At 45.9% G+C, this 16975-nt stretch overlaps 1 protein-coding gene across 1 annotated transcript in view; it reads left to right on the top strand.

The window, feature by feature from the left end:
• Positions 1-1141: 1141 nt before the first annotated feature.
• lnx1 (ligand of numb-protein X 1) overlaps positions 1142-16975 on the top strand; it is a gene marked incomplete at its 5' end in the record, with an annotated part of 102999 nt that continues 87165 nt past the window's right edge. The window contains 2 exons of the mRNA XM_080723170.1: positions 1142-1360; positions 2133-2329. Of these exons, the coding sequence (XP_080579296.1) occupies positions 1142-1360; positions 2133-2329 (416 nt within the window). The remainder of the gene's footprint in view (positions 1361-2132; positions 2330-16975) is intronic.

Raw genomic sequence — 16975 nt, 5'->3', positions numbered from 1 at the left:
AGAGTGTATGTTGTATTTTATATATACTGTATAGCTTGTGTCTAGAATAAAGTGTATTATTATTTCTATCACAAATCCGGCTATGCTAATACAGTGCAACACCTGTATTGGCAATACATGCACATATATGTACGTACAGTAGATGTAAGTAGCACACATGTATGACATGTCTGAAGTCGTGTCACACCAAGCGGGCGCCGCTAAGAGTAAACCACATGGGCTTGTTGCGTTAAATCACACGTGGCGTGCGGTGCGTTGCGGCGAGAGCCAGAGACATATCGTATAGGCTACTATATAATATGGCGCGCCGTCTGACTCCGCGCCCGCTGCCCGTGAGATGAGACGTATTGATGTTTCTGTATCTCAGAGAAAACGAGGGAAAAAAACAGACTTTCTCAGTTAGGTCGATATCAGCCCTCGGTGCCAGCTGGGAAAATCAAAGTGGGAAAAAAAATTGAAATCGCGAGGAGAAAAAAAAAGAAAAGTCATTAACGCTGCAGCAAGCTCAGAGGGCCTCTGATGACTGTGTCTCGTTGCACTTTGCCTTGTGCGTGTGCGCGCGTGTGTGTGTGTGTGTGTGTGTGTATGGGGTATGGGTGGGTGGAATGTGTGAATTGTATCTCATCCCACTTTGCCTATAGGGAAACCAACGTATCGTCGTTGTCGGGTGGAAACCTCGTATCTCCAAGTTTCAAATTTGTACGTTCTTTCGCAAAGCAAAGACCTGCTTTGTCGTACAAGGCCGTCGCACAAAAGTAGTGAAAACAGCAGATCTACAAGCACACAACGCCTCGCGGTGCGAGGCGTTGTGTGCTTGTAGATCGGCTGTTTTCACTAGTTTAAATCATTTTTAAAACGAAAAATGCAAAACGAACGGTTTTGGACATACAAGGTTTCCACCCGACCACGACGTTATGCACATTAATCATAACCTGTTTAATTGACATGATAAGCATCTCTCTCTCTCTCTCTCTTTCTCTCTCTTTCTCTCTACTTCTACTCACCCTCCTATTTCCCTTCCTCACAGCTTCCCGCGGCCCTCCCTCCGTCACCACTGACAGCATCACCGGACCGCGGGACCTCGTTCCCCCCCGACTGACCAAAAATGGACGGTTCCGACATGTCCGAGGGCGCGGCGGCCATGGCCACGGCCCCGCCCCTCTCTCCGTCCGACTTCGGCCTGCTGGCGTCCTCCCCGCCGCCGTCCGACCTGTGCCCGTCGTGCGGCCAGCGCCACCTGCTGGAGGAGAACCACGAGTACCACTACCGGGACGAGGTGGACGACGACCTCATCTGCCACATCTGCCTGCAGCCGCTCATACGGCCTCTGGACACGCCCTGCGGACACACCTACTGCCAGGTAGGACCATGTCATGGTGTTCTTCCAAGCTGTATCGCGATTAGAGTTCTCAACAGGCCTGAAAATGAAGGCCCGGCCCTAACTGGCAGTGGCGGTCCCGGGCTATATGGCACCCTGGGCGAACCAGCATTGTAGCCAACAAGGGTTGGCTATAATGATCTGAGAATATATCTACTGTATAACAGGCTAGATCATATAGGATATATGAGAATAGCATAACAGGTCATGTCACTAGTTTGTGCTTGAACAGAATGTGAGAGTTGATCTTATGTTTGCAGGGCAGAACTTGCAGCCTAGTAGCAGGCCAGCAGCATTTTTTTCCCCTCATCATCATGACGCCCCCCCAAAGTGACGACCTGGGCAATGGCCCTGAGTAACAGACCAGTAACAGACCATTTAGACCGGTGGTCCTCAAAGTGGGGTCCAGGGACTCTGTCTGTGGGTTCCTTTTGGGAGGTCTAAATTGACCCTTACAAGTATGTAACTCTGACAGTATACAAATGAAACCAAATGGACCCATAAGGGTCCATTTGGTTTCATTTGTATACTGTCAGAGTTAAGGGGAGGCCGTGGCATTTTAAAGTTTGAGAAACACTGATGTAGACCAAAATGTAGGTTTAAATGCATTTTTCAATGAATCTCTGTATTAACAATAACAATTCATCAGGATTTTGTATAAGGCTCCCTCATTGTATCACGATATATACAGTATATACAATATCTCTGAAAGGGAATATTTATCACCATACCGCTCCCACCCCTATACTGCCAGGAGTGCCTGACCAACTTCCTGCTGGAGAGCGACTTCTGCCCGGTGTGCCGGGCGCCGCTCATGCTGCAGAGCTGCCGCAAGCCCAGCCTGCTGGTGCACAAGCTGCTGGACAAGCTGACCGTGGCCTGCCCCTTCTCCCAGCACTGTGAGGAGACCATGTGCCGCGGCGACCTGGAGGGACACATCAAGAGCAACAGGTAGGTAGGAGACAGCGGCAACTAACCCTAACCCATGTGCACAGGGCACACAGAAGACCCTGTTCCACTACAGCAGTGGTTCTCAAACTTTGAAGTTTGAAGGTCTCCCCTTAACTTTGACCGTGTACAAATGGAACCAAATGGACCCGTCATAGACATCAAAGGGGGCTTGAGCCCCTGCCCTTTTATCCGTCTGTGAAAAGTGCCCTTTCCGGACCATGAATGCAGTTTTTTCTATGGTGAAAGAAATGCAAATGCCCCTCTTTCCATGCCATACCTGAAGGCGGCATTCAAGAGAATTGCCTTGTCCAAACTCTCCTGAACTTGAATGCAGCATCTTATGTTGAAAGAATTGCCCTCTCCGTGTAGAAATCCATGCCGTATGCCTCCAGTGTTGACTTCATTGTGCTTAGTTCAGTGTGGTATCGAGCACCGAAAATAGCCGACCTCCAAGCTCACAACGCGCGTTGTGAGCTTGGAGGTCGGCTATTTTCGATATTTTCACCAAAAGGCCCTTTTAGAAACGTCAGCCCCTGCCTCTCTAACATTCTCTGCATGTCCCTGGCAGCCATGATGACACTCAAAAAGCGAAAACGCGCGGAGACGACGACGGTGGCGGTGCCAGGGCACCGCGTAGACCGGTGCGACCGGTTTTATAGTTGATGCCCTCGGCTTGTTTGGCGGTATAAGCAGCTGTTTATTCTTTTGGCACGTCGTTTGCCCGGTGCCCTGAAACTGTGTAGTCGCAGTGGAAGAGTCCCAGATTGCAGCAGCGCGTCGTGAGAAACAAACAAACAAACAAACGGGAGCACTGCTGGTTGATTTGTTTGAAGATTATTTGCTCTCCATTTAGCCTGGTGAAACGGCACTGACTCCCAGTTAATACACACACGCAGGGACGTGCTGGGCCCCTGATTCAGCCCGGGAAAAGTTGTAGAGGCCCTCATTGCGCGCTATAGAGAGAGATCTCTCTCTATAGCGCTGCTGCTACTAAAAGATTTGCCATTTCAGATCATGACAAGTGACAAGCCGGTGGGCCAATTACATGAGTTATATTTCGTCATTGTCGGGTGGAAACCTTGTATGTCCAAAACCATTTTAAAAATGATTTAAACTAGTGAAAACAGCCGATCTACAAGCACACAACGCCTCGCACCGCGAGGCGTTGTGTGCTGGTAGATCTGCTGTTTTCACTACTTTTGTGCGACAGCCTTGTATGATGAAGCAGGGCTTTGCTTTGCGAATAAATGTACAAATTTGAAACTTGGAGATACGAGGTTTCTGCCCGACAGTGACGATTTACTTTGTTGGCCGCCCAGCCCCCAAAATGGAACGAAGGCCGACATTTTATATTTTTATTTCTTTCCTAATGGCCGGCCTGGACCAGCCGGGAATGAACCGGCCGTTCGGGAGTTGTCCCGCTTTTCCCAATGGCCAGCACGTCCCTGCACACACTCACACAAACACACGTTCCCCCACCCTCTGTTCCCTTTCTATACCGAGTCTGACACCATTGCCAGTGGGAACACGAGAGAGAGAGAGAGAGAGAGAGAGAGAGAGAGAGAGAGAGAGAGAGAGAGAGAGAGAGAGAGAGAGAGAGAGAGAGAGAGAGAAAGACAGGCAGACAGGCAGACAGACAGACAGACAGACAGACAGACAGACAGACAGACAGACAGACAGACAGACAGACAGACAGGCAGACAGACAGACAGACAGACAGACAGACAGACAGACAGACAGACAGACAGACAGTTAGTTTTGTTTCCTCTACCAAGGCTTTCATGTCAAATGCAGGGCCCACGGACTCCTCTCTTTTTACATGTCATTAAAGGCACCACAGCAGCACGTCGGTTTTTCTCTGCAGTCTGGGCCCGTTTTCATTAGCGCTCATTAACGCTCGCCCGGCCCAAAGGGCTCTGGGATAATTAGTTCATCCAGCATCCCGGCATCCCTCCCTCACTATGCAGGCACAGAGTAAACATGGGCTCCTATACCCGCGTTATGTAAGCTCAACCTATAGAACTCTCTCTCTACAAGTCTCCCCCAAACACCTGCCAGTGTCTCTCTTTCTCTGCTTCTCACTGTCTTCTGTCTCTGTTTATGTGTGTTTTCCCGTTTTCAGTACTCCTGTATGGGCTCTTCTATATTGCCAGGTTCTCCCAGTGGTTCTCAATAGGGCATTCACTATAGTCATTTTAAGTATTCGAATTATTCGACTATTATATATATATATTATTATTATTTTTTCGGTCTAGTAGTGACAGTTGCATTAGCTGGCTCTTCCTCCATCATGACATGGAGTTTGCAGGCTGGCCGCTGTTTTTCCCACATTAGTTCTGGGAGATGAAACGTGACGCATGACATCAGTATAGAGCATTATCAATTCATCCACCAGGGGCATTGACAACTCATTCTTATGACTTCCTATCTAGCCAAGCTGTATAAAAAATAAAAAATAAGCGAATTTTCGACTTCGGGGAACAACGTCGAATAGTGACTTTGATATTCGAATATATGAATGCCCTAGTTCTCATGTCAAGGAAGGACCCCTAAATTACTATGCATTTGGCTGCAGGCCCCCATCTGAAAACCTTTGTGCCAGGGACCGCCATATAAGAGAAGATTTGTGCGGTTAAAAATGTTATAAATTATCCAATATTTCTAAATTTATAGCAGATCTAACCTCACAAGTCACAACTGAGCTTCAGGTTCAGGTTCAGGTTCAGGTTTATTAGTCAAATGCATATCCATACAGGTATAGACATACAATGAAATGCTTGTGCCAAGAGCACTCTCAGCCTTATTACACACAAAAAAACAAGACAACAACAGGTCACCCAGGACAACCCAGAAACAACAAAACAACCATACAGTGTAACAGTGTACAGTTTAAAAACTGCGTATATTGCACATGACTAGTACCTACGTCTCGCTTCCATCTCTTCGTTAAGCATCCTGATTGCTTGAGCATAAAAACTATTACTGAAACGGGTGGTGTGAGATTTGATGCTCTGGTAACGTTTTTTGGATGGGAGGAGATAGAACAGGGAATGGGCGGGGTGACAGCTGTCCTTTAAGATGTTCTCTGTCTTTTTCTTACAGCGTGTGTTATAGATTGTGTGTAGCTGTGGTAATTCTGTGCCAATGATTTTGGCAGCTCTCTTCACAATTCTCTGTAACTGTGTACTGTCTTGAACAGTCACGTTACCAAACCACACTGTGATGCATCCTGTCAAAACACTTTCTATGGTACAGCGATAGAAATTAACAAGAGCCTTGGTGCTCAGGCCAAATCTCCTGAGGCGCCTCAGAAAGTACAATCGCTGCTGCGCTTTCATAAGGATACCTTCGCTGTTTTGAGACCATGTGAGTGAGTTTGTTATGTGAACACCCAGGAATTTGAAACTGTCCACTATGTCTACAGGCTTATCGGCTATTCTCAAACAGCTTAAATATAAAAGTGGGTTTATGTGGTTAAACTGATTTCTATGTTATATTTTTGCGGGGGACTCATCCTGAAATCCACCCCTAGGTTTGAGCTCCGAGGACCCCACTTTGAGAACCACTCTTCTACTATATCGTCACTGTCGGGCAGAAACCTTGTATCTCCAAGTTTCAAATTTGTAATTCTTTTTCCCAAAGCAAAGCCCTGCTTCATCATACAAGGCCGTCGCACAAAAGTAGTGAAAACAGCCGATCTACAAGCATGCAACGCCTCGCGGTTTTTAAAATGATAAATACAAAACAAACGGTTTTGGACATATAAGGTTTCCACTTGACAACGACGACGATATACATGCACTAATACTCCTGGGTTCTCCTGTGCTGACATCTCTTCTCTGTTCTTGTATCTCTCTGCTCTCTTTCTCTTGTCTGTTTCCCCGAGCTGCCTCTCCTTCTTCTTCTTCACATGCAGCGTGGGTGTTTTAATGAGATGATGGAGAGGTGAGCCGGGGGTCGAGGAGGGGGGGGGGGGGTGAATAGGGGGGCTCCCGGTGGACCCCTCTCCTCTCTCCCCTCCAGTCAGATGGAGTTATCAGTGGAGGTCCAGAGGCGCGCTCCGCTGGGGCATGCAGCATAAGGTCCTCCAGGGCTGAGGAGGAGGAGGCGCCCCACAGGTCTCCCTCCCTCCCTCCGTCCCGATCGATCCCGTCCGTTTGGCTTTGTGCTCTCTGTGATCGCGGCTCGGCGGCGTCTATAGCGAGACGCGTGGTTCGTGCACAGCAGACCCATTGATAGAGAGAGTTACGTCACTTACCGGTACGTCGACTCCCATAGTAAGCGGTATGCACTCTTGAGTGTTCAGGCATGCAGGGATTTTGCTTGATGTGCATTGGATGGCTCCATGTTTGCTGCACGTCTCCGCTTGTGCTTGTGTGTACTTATTGTGGCTAAAACGTGTTTGTGACGTATTCAGTTGCGCGTGCGTCCAGTGCTGGTGTTGTGTTGCATGCAGATCATGTCGTTCAGGACTGTTCAAGTGTGTTTACGCTCTGGCAGAAAAGCCGCTTGGAATTCTGGGCCTGGATTGCCGATATTTGTTAACAAGAAATGTGTACAATTTGTAAACAATGGCAACGATGTAAATGATGGCATATTTAGACTCACATATTTGTGGAGCAGGGACACTTAACAACATACACTCTAAGAGACCTACCTATTTTGGGCATGTCATCAGTGCCGAAAAAGTATGGCAACATGACTGGTGTCTTGCACGCGTGCGAAGGCGCGCGTGCAAGACACCGGTCATGTTGCCATACCTTAGCAACAGGCATTATACATTTATTTTAAGAAGCACATTCTATTTTCCCCCCCGTTTCTAAGATTTCTTGGGCTGGATATGGTTGGGCTGGATATGGTTGTTCAAGTGCAGCTAAACTTGGCATGTTAGTAAACATGCCACAATTAACAATAATGCATTGCACCTGTGGAGGTGACCCGCGGAACCTGGGAATATACCATTTTGTCAAGATGGGTAGAATACAAGTGTGGAGAATATAATTATAATACCTTGTTAAAGTGACCATTTTGTTAAATTAGTAGTTATTTTACTGTAATTTAACAACATAATAAGCAGCACAGATAGACAAAGAGACATTCATGGATTTATATTTAAAAGTAACTTTTATATTCCCCCCTGGACCCAGGGTATGGCAGCTGCATACCCCTGCCATACCCAATTGACCCAATAAGGTTGACATCTACCGTACCACCTAGCGTGGACCTACTTATAATAAGAAACTCTATACTTGCTATACTTACATCATGGCTGTACTTTTTGCTTAAAGCTATTTTCATATTCAGCAAACCTTGCAGAGATTGCTCCGCGAAAGAAAGAAATCCTCCAAAGGGCTTTCAGAGCTGTTAAGATCACTTTGTCTTCTCTGGGAACAAAACACACAACACACTTTGCCCTCATACTTTCCATTCCATCACTCAAATCCACCGGTGTTTACTTTAATTTGTCACTGTGTACCTGTATTGTGTTCTAGTGTGTTTGATTGGGTCCTTGGCCGTCTGCCACGGCATGTTGACTCAAAATGCTGAGTGTTGTGTAAATGTCGTGATGGATTGCTCCCAGATTTGCCCGAATTCAGATTAAACGCCACGACTGTGCCCCGTGACGGATTCCACCAAAGCCGTGACAAATCCCCTTGCACGTTTATTTATCTTACTAGAACGTGCGACATGCAAATATCATAAGACACGCATGCTTGTGTTTGTGTTTGTGTGTCTGTGCATGCGTGCATCAGTGTGCATGTGTGCAGTCGTGCGTGTGTGTGCGTGTGTGTGCGTGTGTGTGTGTGTGTGTGTGTGTGTGTGTGTGTGTGTGTGTGTGTGTGTGTGAAAGAATGTCAGAGACACTGTCAGAGAGAGAAAAAGGCAGAGAATAATATAAGAGCACCATCCAGACAGCATGGTGGTGGGTGGATTGGCCAGGTGTTCGTCTGTCCTGCCCCTGACCTCAATACGCCTATAGCCTTAGCAGGGGTGTAGTTGTCCCGATCTAAAATGAAGCAACACGGAACTGAAAGTTCCTATGATTGGCCGCTATATGCGCTGTTCTGGCACCAGAAGCAACATGTTCTCCATAGGATTCCATTCATTTCCCCCAAACTTTTACACTTGATTTTCTTACCTTAATAAACATTGTCATAAATACTTTATGGTTCCTGTTGCTAGTTTAAAGCCTTGTTTCAATCACCATGATATGCATTTTGTGAAAATATCCAATTTATGTTATATTTGATGTTATAGCAGGGTATGCTGTAGGAGGGGCTTGTGATCATACAGTAAGCTTGTGATGGTTCTTCTTCGTGTGCTTTATTTTCGGCAAGCTCAAGACAATGTCCCATGTATCCCTGCGGTTGCACGTGACCGTTGGCAGCCAATAGCATTCGAGATGGTACCATTTCTACCAATGAACGTTGATTTCTACAATGATGGCGTCACCCATACAACCGCCAAAAAAGCTTCATTTGCGCAGCATAGAAACCAATGGCTTTCCACTGTCCAGATTGTTTTACAGTCTTCTATGAGCCTTACTTACATACCCCAGCATGCACCCTGTTGTCAATATGACCAATCCCACAGCAGCCTCACATCAGCAACCTCTCCCTGCTAAGACTCATCACTCAACATCTGTATACATTATACCAACACAAATCCTTTGGTTTGGTTTTGGATGCTCAACATTGTAGCAGCAATATGAACGATAACAAAGAAATAGTTTAGGATTGCTTATTGATGCATATTATCCTTGTCCCTTGTATGCCCATATATGGAGATCCATTATGTCATCAATATTAAGCCCATGGCTTGGAATGCCCATATATGAACATATTGTGTGAGTCATGCGGTCTATAACATAAGACATCTATGATGTCAGACGTCATATCCGTATTTGGGAACATATTTTGTCCACATTTTGTCCAACGTAAACAATCAACCGCAACTCGAATCACAATTGGAATCGAATTCCTGTCCCGTGACCTCGTCCTTAGGCGTCTTACTGGTTGTAAGCTTGTATATCTGCTCTACCAGCTTTTTGCTAACTTTCTACTGTAATGGCATGTGCAAACTAGGGACACCAGACTGAAAGCAGTTAATGTAGTCATATTAGACTCAGATGTGCTGGCCATTGGGAAAAGCGGGACAACTCCCGAAAGGCCGGTCCATTCCCGGCCGGTCCAGGCCGGCCATTAAAAAAAATGTCCGGCCCACAAAGTAAATATAACTCATGTAATTGGCCCACTGGCTTGACCGCTCAGGATCTTAAATGGACAATCATATAGCAGCAGCGCTAATCGAAAAATCTATTTTAATTTGTAATCTTCTACTATATCATTTGGAAAAGCAAAATATCGCACAGTTTTGGCTTTGTATCATATCGTTTTAAAATGCAGATAATCGGTATCGAATCGTTTTGCAATACAAATAATTGATTGTATGGAAAATAAAGTAAATGTGCCTTGTATTTGGCAATTTTAAGAGGGAAAATGAAAAAGAGGGGTCTAATTACCTTTCCATTCCATATACTGTATTTACTCTTGGTCTATCGATAAATGTGTGTAATCTCTGTGTTCATGTCAAGGTGGGTTAATATGTGTTGAAATATAATGTCCATGTATTTGCTAGAGAATCACAGTGTTTACTTCCATAATAATAGACTTTTTACATGTTATACACAAATTAAATTTCTTTGCTAAATAGTTACTATATCGATTTTAAATCATTGAATCGAATCGTATCGCCATGAATGAACCAATATATCGTCCATGTACTGTATCGTTAACCATGTATCGTGATGCGTACCGTATCGCTGTTAAAATGTATCGTTACACCCCTAGTAGTTAGCACAGTACATATCCGAGCAAAGCCGTGTGCTTGCTCCCCCGGAGGAAGACACTTAACTCTGTAAACATCCCAGTCTCCATCAATGTTTCATGGGTGGGTGTGCATGCGCGTGCGTGCGTGCATGCGCATGTCGGTGCATGCGTGTGTGTGTGTGTGTGTGTGTGTGTGTGTGTGTGTGTGTGTGTGTGTGTGTGTGTGTGTGTGTGTGTGTGTGTGTGTGTGTGTGTGCGTGCGTGCGTTCCCCAAGCAGAAGTTGTGCTGGGGTATGTGTGCGCGGTGCGCGCTGTGGCGACAGGGCTGTGGGGCAAGGGGAGGAAATGGAAATGTAATTGGATTGTCACAGGATGCAGTTTGCAGAAGAGAGAGAGCCCGCCGCTGCCCCCACAGGAGACATTACACACACCGCTGCATTAGCATTTGCGCTCGCGAGAAAGAGGAGAAAAAAGAGCACGCAAATGCCAACATAGGCTATAATACGGTTTCTCTCTTTCTCTCTCTCTCTTTCTCACTGCCAGTCAGTTAACGGGGTCTTGGCAGTCTATTCCGTGGTCACCCCTGTTGAGGAGACATGAGGGGTGGTTGTTTTTGCCTCATGCTGAGCCAAGCCGACAATAAACAGAGGCTAAAAAGATTTTTGATTGAAAGATTATTGCAAAAGTTAGGGACGTGCTGGGCCCCTGATTCAGCCCGGGAAAAGGAGTTGGAGAGGCCCTCGTTGCAGATTTTTTCGCCTTGCGGACACACCGCGAGGCCCTAAATACTAACCGAAGAAAGGTTACTGTGATTTTAGGTCCCATCGTTTTTCTGGTATAAAGAGTCTAATAATGTTGTATAGACCATCCAGGAGTAGCCAAGGAAGCTAGAGAGTAGTGGACTAGTGGGCCGTTATTCAGATGATAGACAAGTCAGTGAGGCCAATGTGATGGCTCTGTGGGCTGCTGCTACTTAGCGCTATAGAGAGAGATCTCTCTAAAATAGATTTTTCAATTCAGTTACTATATCGTTACACACCTACTAACTACATACACACTCGTCATCTTACTGCCATATGAGAGAGGAGAGGAGAGGAGAGGAGAGGAGAGGAGAGGAGAGGAGAGGAGAGGAGAGGAGAGGAGAGGAGAGGAGAGGAGTAAGTGAAAGTGAGATCAGAGACGCGGAGAGGAGATGAGTGAACGTCCCGCGGTGGTAAATCAAATATTATGGGAGATGAAGAATAAAGAGAGTGAGTGAGCATGGGGGCAGCGGGGCGGCACCGCGGGCAGGCCAGCAGCTCAGTGTTGTTGTTGCATTCAGCAAGATCAAAGTTCTCCCACCAAGTGTACGTCCCTCTGGGCCTGTGTGTTTCACTGCAGAGAGAGAGAGAGAGAGAGAGAGAGAGAGAGAGAGACAGAGAGAGAGAGAGAGAGAGAGAGAGAGAGTCTTGCAAAGAGAGGACGGCATGGCTCTTGTCGGTAGTTGAACGAATATTCTTTCAAACATACATCAGGGGTGGGCAACTTTGATGATGGTGAGGGCCACTATTTTTCCACACTCACTACAGGGGGCCATTTTAGTATGTCATACAAAAGAAACAAAAATAGCATATCTACAAGCTCGTTTTGAGCTTGTAGATATAGTATTTTTGCTTCTTTTGAATTTGAATCCTGAATATTTTTTTGTTATTTTTTTTATTAGAATCCTGAAATTTAACATTTTTAATTAATTTTAAATGCATTTACTGTAGTTTACCATTTATTGCAAAATGGAATACAATAAGCAGATTTAACAATTTATTGCATAAATGGAATACAGTTAGTCTTGGCGTTTTAAAGGGCTCTGCGATAGGAGATGCTCCCTGAACATTTTGCAAGCTTTTCTGAGCATGCTAAGCAAAATCAGGGAACGCAGCAATACCCCCATAGGGAGACAATAGCAGACAAGCAATACATGACATGAAATAAGACAGTCAGAATTTGAGCTTCACAATGCATGACATGAACTTAATCAGACAGACAACTTAATCGGACAATCACAGTGTTGAGCTTAGCCAGACTGATCGTTCAAGGTGGAGGCTGGGGTGGAGGAGGGCAGCAGCTAGCAGCGAATGGTTCTAAGGCGGCAGAACCAAGCATAAGCAGAGACAGCGAGCCGTATTTAAAGGGGCCTTACTGAGTGAGAGCTTTGATTGGAGTAAGACAGTGTGACATAATGACCAGCTGATATGAGAGTGAGGAATGAAAACAGAGCTGACTGACATCTGACTACAGCTTGCTGCGACTTGACTCCATGTATGACGTACATGCATTGGCTGATGGTGTTGAATCACCACCATCAACACCACCATGCACCGACCTGAGCTAGTTCAACACCAACACTAACTACCATCATCATTGTCATCACATTCAACACTAGCACCAACACCATCAATACCATGTTAAACACCATTAATACCACGTTCAACACCATCAACAACAAAAACACCACGAACGGCACCAACACCACCCACCACGTGACAACACCTCTCTCTGATATACAGAGTATCGTTCTGCTGATACAAGTCCTGATTAGTTTCCAGAATGAGAGCTGGAGTGGGTCCAGTGAGCGGTCGGGGCTGAGCAGTGACATTTGAACCAACACAATGTGTCTGATTAATAAAGTGATTGCAGTCTAACCAAGCTTGCTGCGCCGTAGGATTTTGATAAGGCTGTGTGTGTGTGTGTGTGTGTGTACGTGCGTAGGGGTGTGTGTGTGTGTGTGTGTGTGTGTGTGTGTGTGTGTGTGTGTGTGTGTGTGTGTGTGTGTGTGTGTGCGTGTGTGCGTGTGTGCGCGTGTGTGTGTGTGTGTGTGTGTGTGTGTGCAGAGGAGTGTGGAGGGAACATTGTGTGCCGTGGGCTGCTGAGCTGCATTCACACTGCAGACTCTGACTGTTTCCAAAACATGAAATAAGCCCTATTGCCCGAAAACACCAGATCTACGTATGAGCTCGCGACCAGTCACGAACGATGTGACGTGTTGTGGGCTTGTAGATCTAACTTTTGGAGCATTTTTATAAATTCTCGCCTATATGATGTCATGCCAGGTAACATTGCTGCCATAAGGAGGAAGAACAATTGGCCAAATGACGAGTACATTTTCGATGAGAGTTTGTGCGTAAACAAATCACAAGAAATGGAGTCAGTTGCTTAGAACGCTGGCCATGCAGGTTCTATTACTGCATGGTTAGAGTCTGGACCAGGGACCTAGCTGTGTCAGGGGCGTCATTTGGGTCGTTATTGCCATCCCCTAGTATTCACATTTAACCTCAAACTGAGTTATTGCGACGTAGGTCGTTATTTTCAGTATAGACACCTGCAGATCGTGTGCATGCGTGCATGCGTCACACAGCTTTTATTCGTGCCCCGTCCCCAAACCTGTAATACTCCCCCCCTCCACATGGGGGGGGGGGGGGGGGGGGGGGGGGGCTTTTATGGGGTCTCATGTGGTCTATGACGTCAAACATCTATGATGTCAGACTTCAGTCATCTCCATATTTGGGAAAATATGGCCACATTTAGGCTACATTTGGTTAACTAAAAACAACCAACCAGGTCTGTGCAATTTCTTTGGTCCAAGTTGATCCCATGCCAAAGCGCCAGTGCTCGTCCAGCAGTCTGCTGTCGCCCAGGCGGATATGGGCACGCGGATATGGGCACGCGCCCATGTGCGCGGGCATCTTGGTTTTATGCATAATTGTCTCCCCATAACTAACACTGACCCTAACACTCACCTCTACAAGCTCTCAAGACGTCGCTTGGCGACGCGTTAAGAGCCTGTAGATCAACTCTTTTTGCTGTTTTAGAAACGGGGCCATGGTAACTTATTGTTTGGCACCCCCTATATCTTTCTGAAATTACCTGACCTGCGTAATGCCTCATCTATACTTGGTTGCCCGTCATGTCACACACCGAAAATATATAGCAAGCAAGTATAAATGTGCCTGCCAGTGCCATGCTGTTCGCAGGGGTGTCGCACCAAATTCTGGGCCCTGGGTACAAGGATTCACTCACATTTTGTGCTTTAACTATTGAAAAATAGAAAATATACAAGCTCACGGTGCCACGCTGCGAGCTTGTAGATCTGCTATTTTTGAAAAAATAAAAATAAAATTGTGCAAGTCTTTGAATATTTCAAACCCTTCTATGTCAGTGGTGCTCAAACTTTTTCATGTGAAGGACCCCCAAAATGATATGTATCTGGCCACGGACCCCGATCTCAAAATATTTAGTTCCAGGGACCGCCCAGAAGCAAAATTTGAGTTAGAAATTAGTTAAAAAATACATATATTCAATGATTTGCACACATTTTCACGACTTTCCAAAAATAGCAGATCTACAAGCTGTGCCGCGCTGTGAGCTTGTATCTGCTATTTTTCTATAGTTAAAGTATAAAATAATGAAGGCCCCCTCCACCTTGGGCCCTAGTAACTCAGTCCCACTTTCCACCCCTTTGTGACGCACCTGTCTGTTCATGTTCTTCTTCACTGTGCTCAGAAAAATCTGAACATGCCCCCCCCCCCCCTCTAAACATTATAAATGGATCAGGCTGGGGGTTGATGGGATGACACATGCCGCATCCATCATTGCCGCTCAGGCTGCCTTCAGCAGCCTGAGCGCTCCAACTTGTACACGAGCACATAGTAGCCTACGACGTCCTTTATTATACAGTGCTCTGCCTCCCCAGACCCCCGCATCAACATGCTAACAGTGACCACCAAATGCTTGCAACAACGGCCAGAGAACCCACATACAGTGGTTAGCAGTTAAGATTGGCAGTGTCACCAGTTGGCTGCCTCAGTGGCAAACAGGTTTGGGCCCTGTTATGGCCCAAATCCGGCTGAAATCCGGCAAGTCTGGCTGACTATGGCTTGTGTGCCACACATCTCCAACGAGCCATCAGTGTCTCTAGTACACTCTACATCATAACAGCTGGGTTTCTCATAGTGAACTAGGTATAGGGTGCCCAATAACACCAGTCCAGGGTGCCTCAGAATACTTTGATAATATTTAGAATGTATCAATATTACTTCAGTTAAACCAATTCAGACCCTCTAATGCCTCATGCTTGCTTTGTAAAACACCCCTGAGTTGCACTGTACTTGAGTTATATTTATAAACCAACTCTCTTCACCAAAAATAGCCGATCTACAAGCTCTTGTAGCATCTTGTAATGAGCTTTTAAATCTGCTACTTTTGGTGAATATCCCCTTAGAATAGGGATGCTGAGGTTTAGTGATTGAATGCCAAGTTTATTTTAAATCTCTCCTAATGAAAGATTTAAGGGAGCCTCCGCACACTCAAAAGTGTGCAAAATCATGTTCTTTATTTTCAGTTAATAAAGTGCAAGCTTTTGGTCATAGACCTTCAGGCATGCAGCACCTCGATGAGCGGTGGTCCTTTCACTATTAATCTGTCCTAATGGAAGCAGATATTTTCTCAAGTTGTTATATGTTTGTTAGGCCTATTATGGACAGTATTTGTTATTATTCCAAATAATAATAAATATGCTGTATTTGCATAAAGCAAGTAGGCTATTTGTCTACTCCCATGTTGATATGAGTATTAATATCTGTTTAAGGTAGATTTAGAACAAATACAAAATATGCGATTAATTGCGATTAATCGTGCGATTAACTATGGACAATCATGCGATTAATGGGATTAAAATTTTTAATCGACTGACAGCCCTAGTATATATATATGTATTCTCTATGCAAACCAGCTTTTAAAATGTCCATGCTAGAAAAAAAGCTTGGAAATGTTTAAAGCTGGTTTGCATAGAGAATACATTGAATTACCAAGCAAACCATTAGCTTGGCTTCTCTCAGTGTGAATGCAGCATTACACACAATGCAGTTTCACTTGGTTTGTTTTAGTAAAGCCTTGTTTTTATTTCAGTTAACTCAAAACTTTCTTTCCCATTCTATTCTTCATTATTTCCTCATGTTCACTTAGCTGTAACTCATTTCATTCTGTCCATCTCTCTTCACACCATAACGGGAATTAAAAAGGTCAGTTAATTGGACGAGGAACAGACAGAAATGTGTGCGTGCGTCCCGTGACAAAAGCAGTGCAAATCCGCCTTGGGGTCGCATCTCTGCCTGCCTGTTATTACGCATATACGTCACACGCCGCACATGCAGGAAAACAAAGCTGGTGGCGTGTGGAACCAATATTGATCCGCCAGTGTTTTCCTCCAGCCACGCGCTATCACTGTACTGTATGTGTGTGTGTGCGTGCGTGCGCGTGTGTGTTTATTTATTTTCCTTTGAGCGTGTACAGGCAGATTGTTTGGGGCGATCAGACCAACGTGCCGCGCGCGTGGGGGGGGGGGGGGGGGGAAGAAGGGACTGCTCCATCTCAGGAGGGGAGGGGAAGGTGGGGAGTCAACATACATCCTCTCTCTCTCGCTCCATTCCCTCTCTCCATCTCTCCCTCCATCCCCACCCTCTCTCTCTCTCTCTCTGCTCTGTTCTTCATGGACCAACATATGAGCAGGCAGGCAGGGGGAGGTGTGTGTGTGTGTGTGTGTGTGTGTGTGTGTGTGCGTGCATGCTTGTGCGTGCTTGTGCGTGTGTGTGTGTGAGAGGGAAGATGCAGCCAATCAGAGCGTCTCTCGGCACAACCCCCCCTCCCTTTCATATCTTTGTGTTTGGTTCGCTCCATCTCTCTCTCTCTCTCTCTCTCTCTCTCTCTCTCTCTCTCTCTCTCTGGTCCTACTGCAGCAGAAGTCACACAACCTGCTAGAGCTCACTCCGATACTCACACACACACA

Source organism: Nannobrachium achirus (genome assembly GCF_963921795.1).
Source record: "Nannobrachium achirus genome assembly, chromosome: 1".
Lineage (NCBI taxonomy): Eukaryota > Metazoa > Chordata > Actinopteri > Myctophiformes > Myctophidae > Nannobrachium > Nannobrachium achirus.
Note: the sequence above shows the minus strand (reverse complement) of the source record. Positions and strands in the feature narration are given on the sequence as shown.